At 39.7% G+C, this 20,340-nt stretch overlaps 1 protein-coding gene across 1 annotated transcript; it reads left to right on the forward strand.

Annotated features, from left to right (window-relative positions):
* The first annotated feature begins 724 nt into the window (after positions 1 to 724).
* On the forward strand, positions 725 to 17,028 carry LOC141113585 (myosin-4). Its single transcript, XM_073606782.1, has 41 exons — positions 725 to 823; positions 2,173 to 2,217; positions 2,915 to 3,128; positions 3,228 to 3,371; positions 3,457 to 3,613; positions 5,105 to 5,132; positions 5,243 to 5,360; positions 5,452 to 5,544; positions 5,629 to 5,692; positions 6,368 to 6,466; positions 7,048 to 7,151; positions 7,272 to 7,410; positions 7,801 to 7,919; positions 8,007 to 8,156; positions 8,248 to 8,418; positions 8,535 to 8,844; positions 8,955 to 9,022; positions 9,119 to 9,206; positions 9,424 to 9,541; positions 9,839 to 9,962; positions 10,048 to 10,184; positions 10,265 to 10,520; positions 10,625 to 10,867; positions 10,983 to 11,159; positions 11,245 to 11,390; positions 11,535 to 11,625; positions 11,717 to 12,106; positions 12,190 to 12,316; positions 12,403 to 12,521; positions 13,452 to 13,648; positions 13,912 to 14,095; positions 14,190 to 14,355; positions 14,562 to 14,686; positions 14,935 to 15,243; positions 15,334 to 15,537; positions 15,622 to 15,747; positions 15,953 to 16,123; positions 16,207 to 16,311; positions 16,400 to 16,495; positions 16,599 to 16,730; positions 16,891 to 17,028. Exons 3-41 carry the CDS (start codon positions 2,928 to 2,930, stop codon positions 16,903 to 16,905), a joined length of 5,811 nt encoding a protein of 1,936 aa, XP_073462883.1. The 5' UTR covers positions 725 to 823; positions 2,173 to 2,217; positions 2,915 to 2,927; the 3' UTR covers positions 16,906 to 17,028.
* The last annotated feature ends 3,312 nt before the right edge of the window (positions 17,029 to 20,340 follow it).

Below are 20,340 nucleotides of genomic sequence, written 5' to 3' on the forward strand. Positions count from 1 at the left end.
CAATAGGCAAAAAAAAAAGCAACTTTTTTTTTAAAGGAATTCATTTTTTTTTTTTTAATTTTTGCTTTCCTTTTAGGTTTGTGGGAAAGTGGATAAAAAGTTCTAGAAGGAATTTTTCTTTCAATCGTTTTTATTGAAAATTTTACAAAATAAGTGAAAAATAAACAGGTTACAAATAGCAATCCAAAGACAGTAGAATTGACAAGTAAACAAATTCTCTACTGTAGAAAATATATGTCAAAATAGCAGACTTTTTTTTTTTTTTGCATAATTCTCAGAGTTTTCCCTAATTTTTTAATGTATTTTTTTTTAACAATCCCACAGATCTACTCTCATATTTTCTAATTTCCTTGTTCCTACAAAGTCCGTGCGCCACCACAGTCAGCACAAACACTTGTGTCCTCCTGAAAGTGATACCCACCCTGGAACGTATGTACACATGAAATACAAGTTCATTGAGAAATAGACAGAATTTCTCCAAGTTTTCTGGCGACACTGAGCTGCTTGATTCAGTTTCAGATCAGCGTTCTATATTGGGAAGACGGGACATACAAACACATAGCAGGTGACACGTTACATTAAAAAAAAAAAAAAATAAATGGATCGTCCATATGGCCGCTGGTCTTCATGTACTGGGCGTATCTTGTATCTCACAGTGGTCAACAGAAGTAAAATTACAGCATCGACACATTTACAGCTGAGAGCCTTTAATATTTATTCTCCAAATATAGAGAGCCAATAATGCTGGTCTAGCAGATCTCACTATATAAAAGTAGTAGCAAGGCACAGACCCACTTATCCTTCACTGGCTCTGCATCTAGAGGTAAGCCGGTCCTTGCGTCTGTGTGTTATGTCATTCCAGCTCAGAACTGCACCATACACGGCATCTTGACCACTGTGCTCACACTCATCTCCACAAGCAAGCAAGTCCTGCTATTGTTAATTCTCACACAGAGAATCATTTAGAATTTTTTTTTAAGACTGATAAAAGAAGTAGAAATTTTTAATTAAAAAGTTACAAAAATTTTTTTTTAGTAAGGATCATGATTAACTTTTTATATGTTATTTTATATTTTATTTTTTATTTTTAAAATGTTTTCACTGAAAGAGTGGAAGATGCTTAACAGACTTTCAGAAGAGTTAGGGAGTCTTGCTTGGGATAAACGTGGATCTATACCAAAAAAAATCTATTCTAATCTAAGTTAAAAAAAAAAAAAAAAAGAAAAAAAAAAGTAGAGAATCTTGCTTGGGTTTAACATAGATCTAGGTCTACCTAGACAAAAAGTAAAACAAAACTTGTTTTATGTATCAATGGGCTTGATAGTTAGGTAAATAGTCTGTGCACTGCAAGTTTTGCTCTAGATCTGAGGCGAACATGCAAGTAAAATAAAAAACTGCATTTTTTCTTGCACATGATTGGATTCATACAAGATACAGTATTTGAGTAGAAATAAATTCAGGAAGTAAAAATGATCAGGTTAAATAATTACAGAAGCAGCAACAAGTGACTTGATATAAAAATACCTTTAGAATTGCTTTTGGTTAAACAATATTTCAGTGCTAATTATAAATAAAAAATTTAGTGACCTAAGTTTAGAAATACGGTATTTGAGTACAATTGAATTTGGTTTCTAAAAATGATCAGGTTAAATAATTACAGAAGCAGCAAGAAGTGACTTGATATAAAAATACCTTTAGAATTGTTTTGGGTTAAACAATATTTCAATGCTAATTATAAATGTTATAAATAAAAAATGTCGTGGCCTAAGTTTAGAAATACGGTATTTGTGTACATTTAAATTCGGTAATGATCAGGTTAAATAATTACAGAAGCATATAAGTGACTTGATATAAAAATACCTTTAAAATTGTTTAGGCTAAAAAATTAAAAATAAAATACATTCATGTAAAGGGTATTTTATTTTTATTCAAACTTGCTTATGTGTCAAGTTTTTATCATGTACAATGATAAAAATATTTTTATATTTATAAGGTGGGTGGGAGGGAGAAAGAAAGGAGGAAATAAAAGAAAGAAAGAAAGAAAGAAAGAAAGAAAGAAAAGAAAGAAAGAAAAAAAGAAAGAAAGAGAGAGACGTGAATACATAAGAAGTAGGAAACAATAGAAATCAATTTGCCATTTTTTTTAATGCTGCAATATTTTTTTTTCCATAGCTGAAATCCTTTGAACGTTATTTTTCCATCTTAGAAGGACACAAGGTTGGTACATTGCCTCTGTAAAGTTTACCATTTTTTTGTCCCATGTAATTAAAATAATTAATAAGTTACAATTTCTTTAGATTGCATACAATTAATCACATCACAAATGTTTTAACAACAGTCATAGAATAAGGAGTTAGCAGAATATTAAGTAAAATGTAATTCCCTTTAAAGCTTTCTGAAATAACAATGCTTGATGACATAGGGGGGAATTTACTAAAACTGGTGCATACAGAATCGAGTGCATCTGTGAATATTATCCAATCAGCTTCTAGGTTTTATTGTCAATGCTTAATTGAACAAGCTGAAGTTAGAAGCTGATTGGTTACCATGCACAGCTGCACCAGATTCTGAGTGCTCCAGTTTTAGTAAATCTCCCTCCTGTGTCAGGAAGGTGTCATAATGACCACTCTAAAAGCCTAAAGGATAACTACTGAAATAGTACACCATGCTATGGACCCTGTGTAGCCTTGAAGATAAATCCATGTAGAGCAATATTATTTCATATACAAACAATGTATAAGATGTTGTGACCCCCTTTTGCAATTGTTCTGAAAGTAATTCGTACTAACTAGAGGAATTGCTTTGCCATGAAGAATGAAGAGACATGAGGGCCCATTAATGATTTTGCTATGGGGCCCCAATACACCTAGTTATTGTCCTGTGAGATGCTGACGCTTTTATTTCCTCCATACAGAAAGCCATCAGCCATGGGTGATGGGGAGATGGCTGTGTTTGGGGCGGCCGCCCAATACCTCCGAAAGTCAGATAAGGAGAGGATTGCGGATCAGACTCGCCCCTTTGATGCCAAAACAAATGTCTTTGTGGTTGACCCCAAGCAAATGTACGTGAAAGCCATTGTCACCGGCAGAGAAGGGGGAAAGGTCACTGTAAAGAAAGAAGACATGTCTGTAAGTTGGAAAAATCAAATTATCAGCTCGAGTTATATTTTAAATAATCTGTAATAAATGCACACAGTCGTGTTTACATTGCCCCATCCTTTTCTGTAGACTGCAACGGTGAAGGAAGATGAAATTTTCCCCATGAACCCTCCAAAGTACGATAAGATTGAAGACATGGCCATGATGACCCACTTGAACGAACCATCTGTCCTGTTTAACCTCAAAGAGCGTTATGCAGCCTGGATGATCTACGTAAGTCTCTCAGCCAGCTCAGTCCTCTGGATCTGACTCCATGACAAATTTCTGGTGTCACTAAGTTTTTCTGTGATCTCTGCAGACCTACTCTGGCCTTTTCTGTGCCACAGTCAACCCCTACAAGTGGCTGCCTGTGTACAACCCAGAGGTTGTTGCTGGCTACAGAGGAAAGAAGCGTCAGGAGGCCCCACCACACATCTTCTCCATCTCTGATAATGCCTATCAGGCCATGTTGACTGGTGAGTACTAGGGGTTTACTTGCTAACAGATAACACTAGATTCATATATGTAGAGTACTTTCTGGAAGTGTGGCCAGATGTAAACCTCTCATTAAGATGTTTCAAAGCTGATAGAAAACAAAATGCTCTATTTCAGCCTTTCTCAACCTTCTTACCCCAGAGGAACCCTTGCAATTATCTTCAGGCCTCAGGGAAACACTGCTAAAATTATTTAATCAGGGTCAGTGGAAAAAATGTCCCTTGCATTGGTGGCTAGTGGTAAGAATCCCCCCTTACAGTTTTAGTCAGAATGCCACCCTTACAGACAACTAAAAAGACTATTGGTGTCATGCAGTGCCCTGAGTTAGACCCCTGTCCCACACGCCAAGCATGGCACCGCGACTGAAAACAAAGCATGCAACGTTTCAAACATAATTCAATACAATTTAATAAGCAATGGGTGTGATGGGGTGTAGGGAAGAGGCATAGGGGAGGTGAAAAGAGTTCACAGGCCCAAAAGTTTATTGAAAGGACAAAAACACACAAGGAAGAGTGGGGGAAGGGGTGATATTCAGATGTCCTCTTCCTCCTTGACATCCATCAGGTTATAGTCTCTGAGCAGACTGTGAACCAGTCTGCGACAGTCCTCAATGGACATCCTCTCCCGCTAGTGGACGAGGCGTTTTCTGGCTCACCATAAAGCATCCTTAAAGCAGCACATCACTTGCCAGGCACCATCAATGTCCTCCTGAGTAAAAGCCCTACAGAATAGTCCATTCAGCACACCAAAGTGTGTAATGGCTGTCTGTGGCACAAAGTCCTTAAGCTCTGGTTCCAAGGCCCTCAAAAGGTCCTGTGCAAAGGGGCACTCACAGAAAACGTGCAAAGCAGTATCCTCCTTGATGATGCAGAAAGGGGCAGTGTCTGTATCTGCACAGGTTTCTGGCATGCATAAATGTCCTGAGTGGGCACCCACCCTTGGATTCCCATCCATGCCAGATCTCTGTGCCTGTTGGTAAGTCTCTTTGAAGAAACATTCCTCCAGACCACCTTGCAAGTGGCTGGAGGTAGACCTGGAACAGGCTCCACAGTGTCCTTGGCTCAGATCAGCTTGTAGATAGTCTTTGGCTTGCACAAGTTGGGCTTGACTCCATGTAGCCTTTGGCTCTGCCAAGTGGTAATGGACTTGGAATTATATAGGAACCAACAGATGAGAGGTCAATCAGCCACAGCTCAAGGAACCCCTTAGCAACCTCTGGAGGAACCCTAAGGTGCCACAGAACCCTGGTTGAGAATGGCTGCTCTAGTTGTTTAACTCAAATCATTACATAGACCTTTTTAAAAGGCCACAGTTTTACAATGCGAACCCCAGAAAAAGAAAGTACAATATGTACAAGAAAAGTGGCAAATTCACATAACATATTAATTAGCGAGCTCTCACGTAGATTAACATGCTATATTTGCATATAATGGGTTTGTAATGTTTACTTTCACCCTGTTTCATGTTAACAGATCGTGAAAACCAGTCTGTTCTGATTACGTAAGTTTAAAATAAATAAATGAATCTATGTTGCTTTATGTTGTTAACATGAGTTGTGCAAGAGATAACTATTTTTTAATCCATTTCTGTTACCTCTTTTTAACCCACAGTGGAGAATCTGGTGCCGGAAAGACTGTCAACACGAAACGTGTAATCCAGTACTTTGCAACAATTGCAGCTATTGGTGAGAAAAAGAAGGAAGAGCCACAACAAACTGGAAAAATCCAGGTTTGTAGCTTCCTTTTGGTCTTCTAAGCATTAAAAATGATGCTAATATATAGAACAAACAAAGAAACGATTTTGTTTTAAACCTTTATAGGGGAATCTGGAGGATCAAATCATCCAGGCTAACCCACTGCTGGAGGCATTTGGTAATGCTAAGACTGTGAGGAATGACAACTCTTCCCGTTTTGTAAGTTGGACCTATTTTAACCTTATACTTCTCCTTTTTGAAAAGAAAATTGCCAGTTGACTGGTATTTCTTGTTCTGGTCTAGGGTAAATTCATCAGAATCCACTTTGGGACCACAGGAAAACTGTCCTCTGCTGACATTGAGACATGTAAGTCTTGTAGGGAAGACAATTTACTTGTAAAAACAGGGACAGTCAAACTCAAAAAAAAAAAAAAAAAAGGGAGTCAGGAGATCTAGAAACAGGTCATTGTTGGTATCTCCACCAAGCAGTTATTTTCTGTTCTCTCGATACCATACCAGATTGGTCATAACAGCGTTTTTGCCTGCAAGCTGGGGGCAGGTGCGCTGTGCTGTGCCGATCCTGTGATATCTCACTCACTGGCCAAAATCTAGGGCTAATCTATAATGGTTTACTATTTAAAGACTTATGATAGATCCACCATGGAAGGCTTTTATGTTGTTTCCCAGACTGGAGGAGACTTAATTCATAGATCAAACACATGTGGTCTCTTTTTTACCTACCTAGTAGAAGACATAAACATGGGAATACTACCTGTGCGGCAACATGCTCACTGTTTAGGTGGCAAGATTTGTAAGTATATTTGAACTATTTTGCTGCTAGCCTTATGACAGGTGGCACATAATGCCCACTTACTCTTTTTACCAAAATTCCAAACAGCATAATTACAGGAAGTGCATAGACCTGACAAATATCATGATTGTGGTACATGGCTGACCAAAGTTAGGGAGACAAACTGTTTCAAATATATATGTTGTATGACAATCTTACCTTATGAGAGCCATTGATTATTAATTGTTCTAGATCTACTGGAAAAATCCAGAGTAACATTCCAGTTGTCTGCTGAGAGGAGCTACCACATTTTCTACCAGATCATGTCCAACAAAAGGCCCGAACTGATTGGTAAGTGATGATGAGGAATACCTATTTATTAACCTCTTTGTGTAAAAACATAAAAGTCCATCAAATAAAAGTCTGTTTCTGTGGAGGGCTAGACTGAATCGTAACTCTGCTTCTTAAATCTCTTGGGGGGCTCCTGTGGGGAGATCTCTCCGTTCTGCTCTGAAGTCTCACTCCTGCTGCTACTACTTTTTCCATAACATAAGTATCCCCAAGGAGAGGGATTGTATTGTCCAAAGCAGCTTGGCAGATCTAGGAACCTGAGTGCAAAGATTTCACTGCAACCAACTCTGAGAAAATGTATAATACAACCCAAAGTGGTATATGAATTTTGAAAGGACTGATCTTATGAAAACGGTTAGGATATATACAAATAAACATCAGAAAAATTTGACAAGGAATAGAAAATTGTCACTGAATTGGTGACTTGTGATCTGGGATATAAACCTTCAAACCTTAAGATGGACCTAAAATCACACTAAGAAAAAAAACCTGGTTTCTCAAGGCTGGTTATTAGTCAGTAAATGACCGTAATGTCTGCAACAAAAAAAAAAATAAAAACATGCATCCTTTCCTTCTTCCAGACATGCTTCTGATTACCACCAACCCCTATGACTTCCACTTTGTCAGCCAAGGTGAGATCACTGTGGCCAGCATCGATGATCAAGAAGAATTAATGGCCACCGATGTAAGTGCACTCACTCTCTGGAACATTATACTTTTAACACTTTGATTTACCAAATGCAGTGTATATATTAATGTGTTACAGTCAGGGAGATGTTTAATCTACTGAGTTTTTGTTCAACAGAGTGCCATTGACATCCTGGGCTTCAACCCAGACGAGAAGGTAGGGATTTACAAAATGACTGGCGCTGTGATGCACTACGGTAACATGAAGTTCAAGCAGAAGCAAAGAGAGGAGCAGGCTGAGCCCGATGGCACAGAAGGTGAGAATTAAAGAGCATCTTCGGTCATTTAAAAAAAATATATAAATACTGCAGCTGCTGACTTTTAAAAAAGGAGACATTCACCAGTCCAGGCATCCTGCGATGTCCTCACCTGGGCCGGTTCTTCGCCTGTCTTTGGTGCAGACATGTGGACTGTGGAAAGCCGGCTGTGATTTTAAGTGAATCCTTTATTAGCACTAAAAAAACTGTTATACTCAGTGCGTTTCATCAGTCTGTACTAAGGCCAGTTTATTTAGTAATGTACCAAAAAAAGACAGAGCACTGTTACTTATTATTATGCTCTTTAAGCGCTATTACTTATTATTATGCTCTTTAAACATAATCTCTATCGTTATTCAAGACATTAAAACAAATATTACTATTCTTCAGAGGCTGACAAGATTGCCTATCTAATGGGCCTCAACTCAGCTGATCTCCTGAAAGCTCTGTGCTACCCCAGAGTCAAAGTCGGAAATGAATTTGTCACCAAAGGCCAAACTGTCCAGCAGGTAAACTTGACATTTTTGCTGCCATATATATTTTTTTGTTTTTAAAATTGATAAAACAGAAGCCTCATTGTCAACTTTGATCTTTAGGTATACAACAATGTCGGTGCCCTGGCCAAGTCTGTCTTTGAGAAGATGTTCTTGTGGATGGTCATTCGTATCAACCAGCAGCTGGACACCAAGCAAGCAAGGCAGCACTATATTGGCGTCTTGGATATTGCCGGCTTTGAGATCTTTGATGTGAGTAAAATGATTTGGTTGATGAATGTCCTGTCATGTACTTGTCTTCATTGGATGAAGTTAACTCATTATATTTTATTCTTTTGAACAGTACAACAGCTTGGAGCAGCTTTGTATCAACTTCACCAATGAGAAACTGCAACAGTTCTTTAACCACCACATGTTTGTGCTGGAACAAGAGGAGTACAAGAAGGAAGGCATCGAGTGGGAGTTCATTGACTTTGGCATGGACTTGGCTGCCTGCATTGAGCTTATTGAAAAGGTATATAATATAAAAATTGGCAATTGGCAGTAACATTACATATTTTGAGCACTAATGTCATTAGTAATATGCTTTAGCAGTACCAAGTTTCTTAAGATTTACTGTTTTGTATTTAGCCTATGGGTATCTTCTCCATCCTTGAAGAGGAGTGCATGTTCCCCAAGGCAACAGACCAGTCCTTCACCAACAAGCTGTATGACCAACATTTGGGCAAGTCCAACAACTTCCAAAAACCCAAACCTGGCAAAGGCAAAGCTGACGCTCACTTCTCCCTGGTCCACTATGCTGGAACTGTGGATTACAATATCACTGGCTGGCTGGACAAGAATAAGGACCCACTGAATGAGAGTGTCATTCAGCTTTACCAGAAGTCTTCAGTAAAACTCTTATCCTTCCTGTATTCTGGCCATAATGCTGCTGACGCAGGTATTACATGGTTTCATCATCTGCTCGAATCAATAACATGTTAATCACTATACAGCATTCTAGTCAGTCTTCTTATACAATATATTACCTTACATTTTTTGTTTTTACAGATTCCGGTGGAAAGAAGGGTGGCAAGAAGAAGGGTTCCTCTTTCCAGACTGTGTCTGCTCTTTTCAGGGTAAACATTTAAAAAAAAAAATTGTGAAATAGAATACCAATAGTTTAGTGCATTTCTTTAGCTTTACTGATACAATTATCACTGCTCAACCCACAGGAGAATTTGAACAAATTGATGTCAAACTTGAGGAGCACTCACCCTCACTTTGTGCGCTGCTTGATCCCCAATGAAACCAAGACCCCAGGTCAGCTGAACAAAATTATTTTATTTGATAGGAAACATAATTCCTGTTAAAATATTTATTCATATTTTTTTTCCTTAATTTAGATATTATATTTCATTATTTGCTTATGCACAAGCTTACAATTTTAAATCTGTTAAAATAAACAATTACACATTTCAACCTGAGAATTTTTTTCTACTATGGATTCTCTTTAACAATTAAAAATTGTTATCTTTAGGTGCTATGGATCATTATTTGGTCATGCACCAGCTCAGGTGTAACGGGGTGCTGGAGGGCATCAGGATCTGCAGGAAAGGCTTCCCCAGCAGAATCATCTACGGTGACTTCAAACAACGGTATGGGCCACTTCTGACACTGAGGGGGGATTTACTAAAACTGAAGAGTGCAAAATCTGGTGCAGCTCTGTATAGAAACCAATTAGCTTCCAGGTTTTATTGTCAAGGCTTAGTTAAACAAGCTAAAGTTAGAAGCTGATTGGCTACCATGTACAGCTGCACCAGATTCTGAGTGCTCCTGTTTTAGTAAACCTCCCCCTAAGTGCACATATGGAATTAACATACCATAACAAAAGCGTGAAGTTAAGGAAGTTCTATTTAGTTTAGTTTACAAAAGTGTTACTCTTTGTAATACAGTTACAAGGTTCTGAATGCAAGTGCCATCCCAGAAGGCCAGTTTATTGACAGCAAAAAGGCTTCTGAGAAGCTTCTTGGATCCATTGATGTTGACCACACACAGTACAAATTTGGACACACTAAGGTATTTTTACAGTTTGTGCAGTTTTAGGTAATCAAATAGTACAAGCAAAACAATATAATATTATTTTATTTGACTTGATGTATAGGTGTTCTTTAAAGCTGGTCTGCTGGGTGTCCTTGAGGAGATGCGAGATGATAAGTTGGCACAACTGATTACTCGTACTCAGGCCATTTGCAGAGGATATCTCATGAGGGTCGAGTTCAAGAGAATGATGGAGAGGAGGTAATTCCAGGTTCTTTGTTCTTAACTTAATCAATTTTTAAACCAGATATGTCTGATCTGAGTGCTACATTTTGTTCCAGAGAGTCCATCTTCTGCATCCAGTACAATGTCCGCTCCTTCATGAATGTCAAGCATTGGCCATGGATGAAACTCTACTTCAAGATTAAGCCTTTGCTGAAGAGCGCTGAATCTGAGAAGGAAATGGCCAACATGAAGGAAGAGTTTGAGAAGACAAAGGAGGCTCTGCAGAAGTCAGAGGCAAAGAGGAAGGAGCTTGAAGAGAAAATGGTAGCCGTCATGCAAGAGAAGAATGACCTGCAGCTCCAAGTTGCATCTGTAAGTGTTTACCCCTTTATAATAACGCTTCAGACTAAAAAACCTTGCATGATACACAATCTAAGAATAAGCAATTTATACCTATAATTAAATGTACTTCCCAGGAATCTGAGGGCCTAGCAGATGCAGAGGAAAGGTGTGAGGGCCTCATCAAAGCCAAGATTCAACTGGAGGCCAAAATCAAGGAGGCCAATGAGAGACTAGAAGATGAAGAAGAATCAAATGCAGAGCTGACAGCCAAAAAGAGGAAACTTGAAGATGAGTGTTCTGAGCTGAAAAAGGACATTGATGATCTTGAACTGACTTTGGCCAAAGTAGAGAAAGAGAAGCATGCTACAGAAAACAAGGTATTTCCATTTTCTACTTGGTATTCTTCAACATCAACAGTTAAGAGTCACCCAACTATGTTATTTGCAGCTAATGTTTTTGGGTAATCACACTTAAATATAATTTGAAATGTAGGTGAAGAACCTCACTGAAGAAATGGCTGTTCTTGATGAGAACATTGCCAAACTTTCTAAAGAAAAGAAAGCCCTTCAAGAAGCCCATCAGCAAACTCTGGATGATCTGCAAGCAGAAGAGGACAAGGTCAATACTTTGAGCAAGGCCAAGACCAAGCTGGAGCAGCAAGTTGATGATGTATGTGGAAGTATAAAAAATATATACTGGTGCTAAATGTTATATAAAAATGTCACAAGTTTGAACAAGTTTTCTTTTCTTGCAGCTAGAGGGATCTCTTGAACAAGAGAAGAAACTCCGCATGGACATGGAGAGAGCAAAGAGGAAGCTGGAAGGTGATCTGAAGTTGTCTCAGGAATCAACAATGGACCTGGAAAATGACAGGCAACAGCTGGATGAAAAAGTTAAAAAGTAAGACATTTTAATCAGATATGTAGGGAACTGGGTGTCCCATGTCCTCCTGTTGTTGATGTTTGTATGATTTTGATTTTGTGTTGTTTTGTGCACCATTTCATACCTTGTAGTCTCACATAAGTCTGTCTTCTAACTTAACAGGAAGGAGTTTGAAATTAGCCAGCTTCAAAGTAAAATTGAAGATGAGCAGGCCTTGGGTGCACAATTGCAGAAAAAGATCAAAGAGCTTCAGGTAGATTTTTTCCAACTAACGTGACAATACCAACTTTGTGCTTTTCCTATCAACTGTTTTATAAGAAAACGTCAATTTGTGTTAATATTAGGCCCGCATTGAGGAACTTGAAGAAGAAATAGAGGCAGAGCGAGCAGCTCGTGCCAAGGCTGAGAAACAACGCTCAGACCTTTCCAGAGAGCTTGAAGAGATCAGCGAGCGTCTAGAGGAAGCTGGTGGGGCAACATCTGCTCAGATTGAACTGAACAAGAAACGTGAAGCAGAATTCCAGAAAATGAGACGAGACCTGGAGGAGGCCACCTTGCAGCATGAAGCCACCGCTTCAGCACTTAGGAAGAAGCACGCTGATAGTGTAGCTGAACTTGGAGAACAAATAGACAACCTTCAAAGAGTCAAACAGAAATTGGAAAAGGAGAAGAGTGAGCTGAAGATGGAGATTGATGACCTCGCCAGCAACATGGATAGTGTCTCTAAGTCCAAGGTAAATCAATTACTACATCGGCTGTTATTGCCAACCAATACAATTCTGAATACTGGAAATAATGACTTTCATTTACCTTGTAGGCCAACTTAGAGAAGATGTGCAGAACTCTTGAGGACCAATACAGTGAAACTAAAGCCAAAGAAGATGAGCATCAGAGATTAATTAATGACTTAAATGCTCAAAAAGCACGTCTTCATACAGAAAATGGTAATTTTTGAATGCCAAGCGTAAAAAAGATGACACAGAACAGATTCACAAAATATGCTAACTACACCATTATTCTTATGAAATAGGTGAATTTAGCCGTCAGCTGGAGGAAAAAGAATCTCTTGTCTCTCAGCTCTCTAGAGGAAAACAAGCCTTCACCCAGCAAACCGAGGAGCTGAAGAGGCAGCTTGAGGAGGAGACCAAGGTACTTTGGCCATACACAAAAAAAAATTGTGAAACACTATCTTAAGTATATGCTTTTGCAAAAATAAAGTTTAATGATAAGGGCCAAAAATCAACTCTTACTATTCATCTGACATAGTTCTTATGACTGGTGTGTTTAGGACAATTCACTAAAATTGTTGGCAATGGTACCTTTAGGAATTCAATTAACTGGTAACATACCCAACACATACAATATGATTTCATTATCAATGTAAGCCTTTCCTACCTCCGTCCATCATTAAATTAGGACAGCTTGTGTTGCAGCTTTTCACAGAAACTTTAATGCTAACAATTGCTTAGTGTCATTGTCAGACTTCTCCCAGGGCTCATGAGCACATTTATTAATGATATTCCCATATAGAAGCCCACATGGTAAATTGCTCTTATATGGGTTCTTTGGAAATCAGAACAGCATTTTGGTCTCTGACTAGACTGTGGGAAGACAACACTTAACCCACCATTTGCCCTTAACTTAATCCTGCCATTACCCTTTACCCACCATTTGCCCTTAACCTAATCCTACCATTAACCTTTACCCAACACGTACCTAACCAATAAATACCTACCCTGTTGGCATGTGAAAATATCTCACAACACCAATATCTGGGTGCCTATTTGTTACGGGGGGCAGGGCATTGTACTGGAGGTGAGCAGTATGTTGGTTCATACCGGGCCTATATTTACTACTACAATATATAAAATTATACCTGGAAGCAGGCTGCAAATCTAAACGTTAATGCAGAAAAAGAGTCCTTGAATCCACATAATTAATTGTTTATGTGATGCTTGTAAATAATGTTAAACCTTACATACTTGTCATTAATCGTTCATAATTTTTTGTCAGCTATTTTTAATGCTATAATAGAAGACTGTTTGTCTTACATTTATAAAATGTCCCGTTACCTTCAAGGCCAAGAATGCCCTCGCTCATGCACTTCAGTCTGCCCGCCATGACTGTGACCTTCTCAGAGAGCAATATGAAGAGGAACAGGAAGCCAAGGCTGAACTTCAGCGTTCACTCTCCAAAGCCAACAGTGAGGTTTCTCAATGGAGGACAAAATATGAGACGGATGCCATTCAGCGCACAGAGGAACTGGAAGAGGCCAAGTAAGATTCTGTCAGGTCTTAAAATAAGTGGTGTAGAGGCTTTTGAATGATATCCTTCAATGTGAATTGAATTAGAGTTAAAGTTATTCAAGTTTCCACCAGTGGAAAATGATATTGATGATCAACTTCCACCAGTGGAAGATGATTGATATTTGTTTCAAATAATGCAATAGTGAAATTCTGACATCCACAGATAAGCAATTTTATCTTTGTAATGTCAAATTTTTCTGAGCATTCATATAATATCATCTCTTGCATATCAGGAAGAAGCTGGCCCAGCGTCTGCAGGAGGCTGAAGAACAAATTGAGGCTGTCAACTCTAAATGTGCTTCTCTGGAAAAGACCAAACAGAGACTACAAGCTGAAGTAGAGGATCTCATGGTGGATGTAGAACGTTCCAACTCAGCATGTACCGCTCTGGATAAGAAGCAAAAGAACTTTGACAAGGTGTGCTAAAACAAATAGAAGCAAGAGAAGATTTTGATGTAAGTGTAGTTGTCTGAACTTATGAAATAAAAAATTATTATTTTGCATTAAATAGGTCCTGTCTGAATGGAAGCAGAAGTATGAGGAGGCCCAGGCTGAACTTGAAGCTGCTCAAAAGGAATCTAGAGGTCTCAGCACAGAAGTTTTCAAGATGAAGAACAACTATGAGGAAGCACTCGACCAGCTTGAGACACTGAAGAGGGAAAACAAGAACCTCCAACGTATGTCCATCTTTACATTTAATGTAGGGGGGGAGTAAAGAAACTCTAATTTTGGAACATAATTATTGTATAAAGCAACTTTCTTTGTAATTTTGGCCACCAGCACTGAATTTGTTTTGACATATATTTTTGTTTGCACAAAAGTAGGGTTTGAAGGTTCCTTAATCCTGACAATGCCAAAATATGCTCTTTTCTTACGATTGTAGAGGAGATCTCAGACCTGACAGAGCAAGTTGCCGAGTCTGGAAAGAGCATCCATGAGATTGAGAAAGCCAAGAAACAGGTTGAGCAGGAAAAATCTGAACTGCAATCAGCACTGGAAGAAGCTGAGGTAGGCAGACTGGACACTGTTATGCTTTAAAACCCTTTGATATTTTGGGCTCTATGTATAACATGTTTGCTGTACTAGCAGTCAAAACAAAAATTGCCTAATTTTCTTTAATATGTGTAATTCCTACATCATGAGTGCCATCTGGTGTCCATATTGCATTTCAGAGAAAAAAAAAACACTTTATGGCCACTATACATAAACCACTAAGTCTTCATAGATCTTCATATTTACAAATTTGTAACATTTAGGGATCTCTGGAACATGAAGAGGCCAAGATCCTTCGCGTACAGCTTGAATTGAACCAGGTGAAGTCTGAGGTTGACAGAAAGGTGGCTGAAAAGGATGAAGAGATTGAACAGCTCAAGAGAAATAGCCAGAGGGCCCTGGAGTCCATGCAGACTTCCCTAGATTCTGAGGTCAGAAGCAGGAATGATGCACTGAGACTAAAGAAGAAGATGGAGGGAGATCTCAATGAGATGGAGATCCAACTGAGCCATGCCAACCGACAGGCAGCTGAGGCCCAGAAACAGCTCAGGAATGTCCAGGGACAATTCAAGGTATAAAATAATTACCTTCATGAATGCTTACCCTTTTTCTGACTTTACAAAAATTTTCATAATTAGCAACACTGTGTTCCTTCAATTTAGGATGCCCAACTGCATCTTGATGATGCTATTAGAGGAAATGATGACCTTAAGGAACAGCTGGCTATTGTGGAGAGGAGAAACAATCTCATGCAAGCAGAAATTGAAGAGATGAGGTCTGCCCTGGAACAGACAGAGCGTGGTCGCAAAGTGGCTGAGCACGAGCTGCTCGATGTCACTGAACGTGTCCAACTTCTACATACACAGGTAAGGATGAGGGCTCATTCCTAACATATCTGAATAAAGCAATAACAGAACACATGACAACTTTTGGGCATCTTTATCCAACAGAACACCAGTCTGATCAACACTAAGAAGAAGCTTGAAGCTGATGTTTCTCAGTTCCAAAGTGAAGTGGATGAAGCTATCCAAGAATGCAGGAATGCAGATGACAAAGCTAAGAAGGCAATCACAGACGTAAGTCCCAATTCACCCATAATTAGTAAATAGTATGGTAATGAAATACATGTCTCACATGACCATTTGCAGCTTCTTGTTCAAACGTTTGCATTTTCAAAACAATATGTCAACTTAACTTTCCCAAACTATGTTTTGGAAGATATTTTAGTTGATCCAATATGTAGAAGATCTTTGTAAATGTGCTTGCTCTTTTATTTTATAGGCTGCCATGATGGCTGAAGAGCTGAAAAAGGAGCAGGACACCAGTGCTCACCTCGAGAGGATGAAGAAGAACCTTGAACAGACTGTGAAGGATCTTCAACATCGCCTGGATGAGGCTGAGCAACTGGCAATGAAAGGTGGCAAGAAGCAATTGCAGAAACTGGAGAGCAGGGTAATCAGTCTTTTATATATTTACAGTATTTATTAATGAACATTTATATAACATGTTTAACACAGTGATATAATTTTTTTTAGGTGCGTGAACTTGAAAATGAGCTTGAAGCTGAACAAAAACGAGGCTCTGATGCCATCAAGGGTGTACGCAAGTATGAGAGGAGAGTCAAGGAACTGTCTTACCAGGTATACACCATGTACCGGGTTTCTTAGAGATGAAACATTCTATTTGAACTTTAAATTCTATATCTCATGTTGATTCTCTACTTTACAGACTGAGGAGGACAAGAAGAATGTGTTCAGGCTTCAGGATCTGGTAGACAAATTGCAGCTGAAGGTCAAAGCCTACAAGAGACAGGCTGAGGAATCTGTAAGTACAATTTTATGGGATGGGGTGTTATTTTTAGACTTTAAGAGTCCGTAGTTTCCTTTGAAATAATTCATCTCCTCCCATCACATCACTTTCCGTGTAGGAGGAACAAGCCAATGTACATATGTCTAGGTTCAGGAAAACCCAGCATGAGTTGGAAGAGGCTGAAGAGCGCGCTGACATTGCTGAGTCCCAGGTCAACAAACTGAGAGTCAAGAGCCGGGACATCAGCAAGGCAAGTAGAGTTGTGTTATAGAGGATTTACCATCATTTATACAGTGCCAAAATACACTGCAATATAACTCCAGAATCAAAATGATGAATCCCTGAACTGTAGACTAGAAGTTTTTGTCATTATTTTTGTATCTAAATCAAATTTTTTTCTTTCTCTGCAGAAGGTAGAAGAGTAAAGAAATGGACCGAAAAGAAGATATTTACAAAGGATGTTCATAAAATATGAGCTGTGTTTGTAAATATGAAACCCACTTTATAGTATTCTTAGTCTCTAGATGCAAATAAATAATCAGTCAGTATCTGAATGTCTCCATTCATTTTTTCTGGTAATCATTAAACAAATAGGGTGTGGTTGTGTTTAATCAAGTGAGAGAGTCAACTTTTTCTGGACTGATTAAAAAATTAGACTGAGATATAATTGTTACTGATATGCACACATACATGCGTATACCCATACACACACACATATATACACATTAACACTTCTACACACACAAACACACCTACCCATACACGTACATGCACACACACAGACATCCATACGTACACACATACATATATACACACACACATACATATACACATACATGCATACACCCATATACACACATATATATATACAAATTAACACTTATACACACACAAACACTCCTACCCATACACCCACACAGACACCCATACACACACACACATATATACATTAACACTTATACGCACACAGACACACCTACCCATACACATACACACACACACACACACACATACATACACACAGACACCCATACATACAAACACACACACATATACAGTATCTCAAAAAAGTGAGTACACCCCTCACATTTTTGCAAATATTTTATTATATCTCTTCATGTGACAACACTAAAGAAATGACACTTTGCTACAATGTAAAGTAGTGAGTGTACAGCTTGTATAACAGTGTAAATGTGCTGTCCTCTCAAAATAACTCAACACACAGCCATTAATGTCTAAACCGCTGGCAACAAAAGTGAGTACACCCCTAAGTGAAAATGTCCAAATTTGGCCCAATGTGTCAATATTTTGTGTGACCACCATTATTTCCCAGCACTGCCTTAACCCTCTTGGGCATGGAGTTGCCACTGGAGTCCTCTTCCACTCCTCCATGACGACATCACAGAGCTGGTGGATGTTAAAGATCTTGCGTTCCACCACCTTCCATTTGAGGATGCCCCACAGATGCTCAATAGGGCTTAGGTCTGGAGACATGCTTGGCCAGTCCATCACCTTTACCCTCAGCTTCCTTAGCAAGGCAGTGGTCATCTTGGACCCCATATTGTCATGGAGGAAATGGACAACCTGCTCCCAATATGTCTGGACATGAGGGCAGCTCCATATGAGATGGTAAAACGAGCCTGGATCAGCCCTGCACAAGCGACACGTCAGGTCCGGCGTGTGCTGGAACTCCGCCAATCTCATCGGTGTCAGATAGGCTTTATGAACTATATATGTTTGTGTCAGTCTATCCGACATCTTGGGAGATACTGTCTTGGTTCCCTCTAAAATCTTGTTCAAGTCAGTGTCATCTATGGGCCTTGTGTCCTGTTCCCATACCGTCTTAGCTTTGTGTGACACAGCTGCTACTCCCCGTTGTCTAATTGTGTAGTACAATTGTGTGATATCAGCTTGGAGGGGTCGTCTCCCAGAATTATACCCAGCACAGGGGGAGGCTCCATCCCTAGATCCAAACTCGGTAACTGGGTTCTAAGTGCGTGGCGGAGCTGCAAGTATTAAAATGCTAGATGGTGTGGAAGGGAAAACTCCTCTTTAAGGGTCTGAAACTGCTTAAGCCCGGAAGCGGATAGGACCTGATGGAGATATAATACTCCGTGCCTAGCCCAGACTATTGAATCTGGAATTGTTTCCAGTTCCAGCATCTGACTATTAAGACACAATGGGGTGTGTGAATGAAATTTCCCCACATTTTGCTTTATGAGAGAAATTTCCCATATTCTTTGGTGATGTGTGAACATGCCCGAGTTGTACCACGCAGTGGAGCCTGGTTTTTCCACCTAGGATAGCCTGAACAGGTGTATACGTCGGGTGTCCCGGTTTGTCACAAACCAGAGATCTGTATCGCTGCATTTCCGACGTGTGAAAATGGTACATATGGGATAGTTGTGAGGCTAGGTAATAATCCTGTAGATTCGGGAGGGCTACGCCCCCCATATCCGTGGGGTTTTTTAAGGTTTGCCAGGCTAGTTTGTGTCTACTGTTCCCCCCAGACAAATGAGTTTAAAATAGCTTCCATCTGCTTGAAGAGATTTAAGGGGATGTATAGAGGGGCATGCCACACCAGATCTTGGGCAGTATAATAATTTTAATTAAATTTACACGGCCCATCACCCCCAGTGGCAATCTAGACCATGTCTGCGTTTTACTTTTCAGTAAATTAAACAAGAGAGCTACATTTAGAGGTGTATAGTCCACCAGATCCCTAGTCACCTCCACACCCAAGTATTTAATCTTGGATACCCTGGCAAGTGGTAATGGAGGGGACGTGAGGGGAGGAGGGAACACATCTATTGGGAGAATCTGGGACTTGTCCCAATTTGTGATGGTCCCTGGTCCGCAAGGTATAGTATTGTGTCGTCAGCATACATTCCTATTTTATCAACTGCGGGGCCTCGGCGCAGACCCTGAATATCAGGGTGTGCTCTGATGGCAATGGCCAGCGGTTCAGCTGCCAGCGCATATAGTAAAGGAGAGAGGGGACATCCCTGTCGGGTACCCCTCTCTAGTGGAAACTGCTCCGAGAGCCAAACATCGGCGAGGCCTGTTCTGAGTGGAACCTGTCATGTTAAACCTGCTGTATGGTCTTGGCCACCGTGCTGCAGCTCAGTTTCAGGGTCTTGGCAATCTTCATATAGCCTAGGCCATCTATGTAGAGCAACAATTATTTTTTTCAGATCCTCAGAGAGTTCTTTGCCATGAGCTGCCATGTTGAACTTCCAGTGACCAGTATGAGAGAGTGAGAGCGATAACACCAAATTTAACACACCTGCTCCCCTTTCACACCTAACACTAACGAGTCACATGACTCTGGGGAGGAAACATTAATGGCTGTGAATTAATTTTTCAGGGGACAGCAAATATACACTGTTATACAAGCTGTACACTCACTACTTTATATTGTAGCAAAGTGTCATCTCTTCAGTGTTGTCAAAATGTGAGGGGTGTACTCACTTTTGAGAGATACTGTATATATATAAATATATATAAACATATATAACCCAACTTTTTTAAACTAACTGCTATGTCTGAGGTTCATGAAGGAAGGTTTTTCTATCGCATTGGCTTTACCTCAAGCAAAGAAAATCCCACTTAATATCTCGAATGAGTTCCCTGGATGCCTTGATACTGAGGTCATTGCCCCCAACGTGTATAAGCAGCACATCGGGAGGCCTGTCCATTCTAGCATACCGCTGAATTTCCGGTAGCACTCGAGACCACAACATACCCGGTATCCCAATCCATCGTGCTGTGGCTTCCCCTTGGGAGAAACCCAGCTGCCTGCCTTCCGGCCTGACCAAAGCCCTCTTAGCCCCCCAGTGAACATAGGAATGACCCAGGAT

Source organism: Aquarana catesbeiana, linkage group LG12 (assembly GCF_042186555.1).
Source record: "Aquarana catesbeiana isolate 2022-GZ linkage group LG12, ASM4218655v1, whole genome shotgun sequence".
NCBI lineage: Eukaryota > Metazoa > Chordata > Amphibia > Anura > Ranidae > Aquarana > Aquarana catesbeiana.

Bases quoted from the DNA above. Each gene is read 5' to 3' on its own strand.
- LOC141113585 (XM_073606782.1), top strand. From the start codon at position 2,928: ATGGGTGATGGGGAGATGGCTGTGTTTGGGGCGGCCGCCCAATACCTC. The intron at 5,693-6,367 runs GTAAGTCTTGTA...TAATTGTTCTAG, and splicing joins CTCTGCTGACATTGAGACAT to ATCTACTGGAAAAATCCAGA. The intron at 14,687-14,934 runs GTAGGCAGACTG...TGTAACATTTAG, and splicing joins CAGCACTGGAAGAAGCTGAG to GGATCTCTGGAACATGAAGA.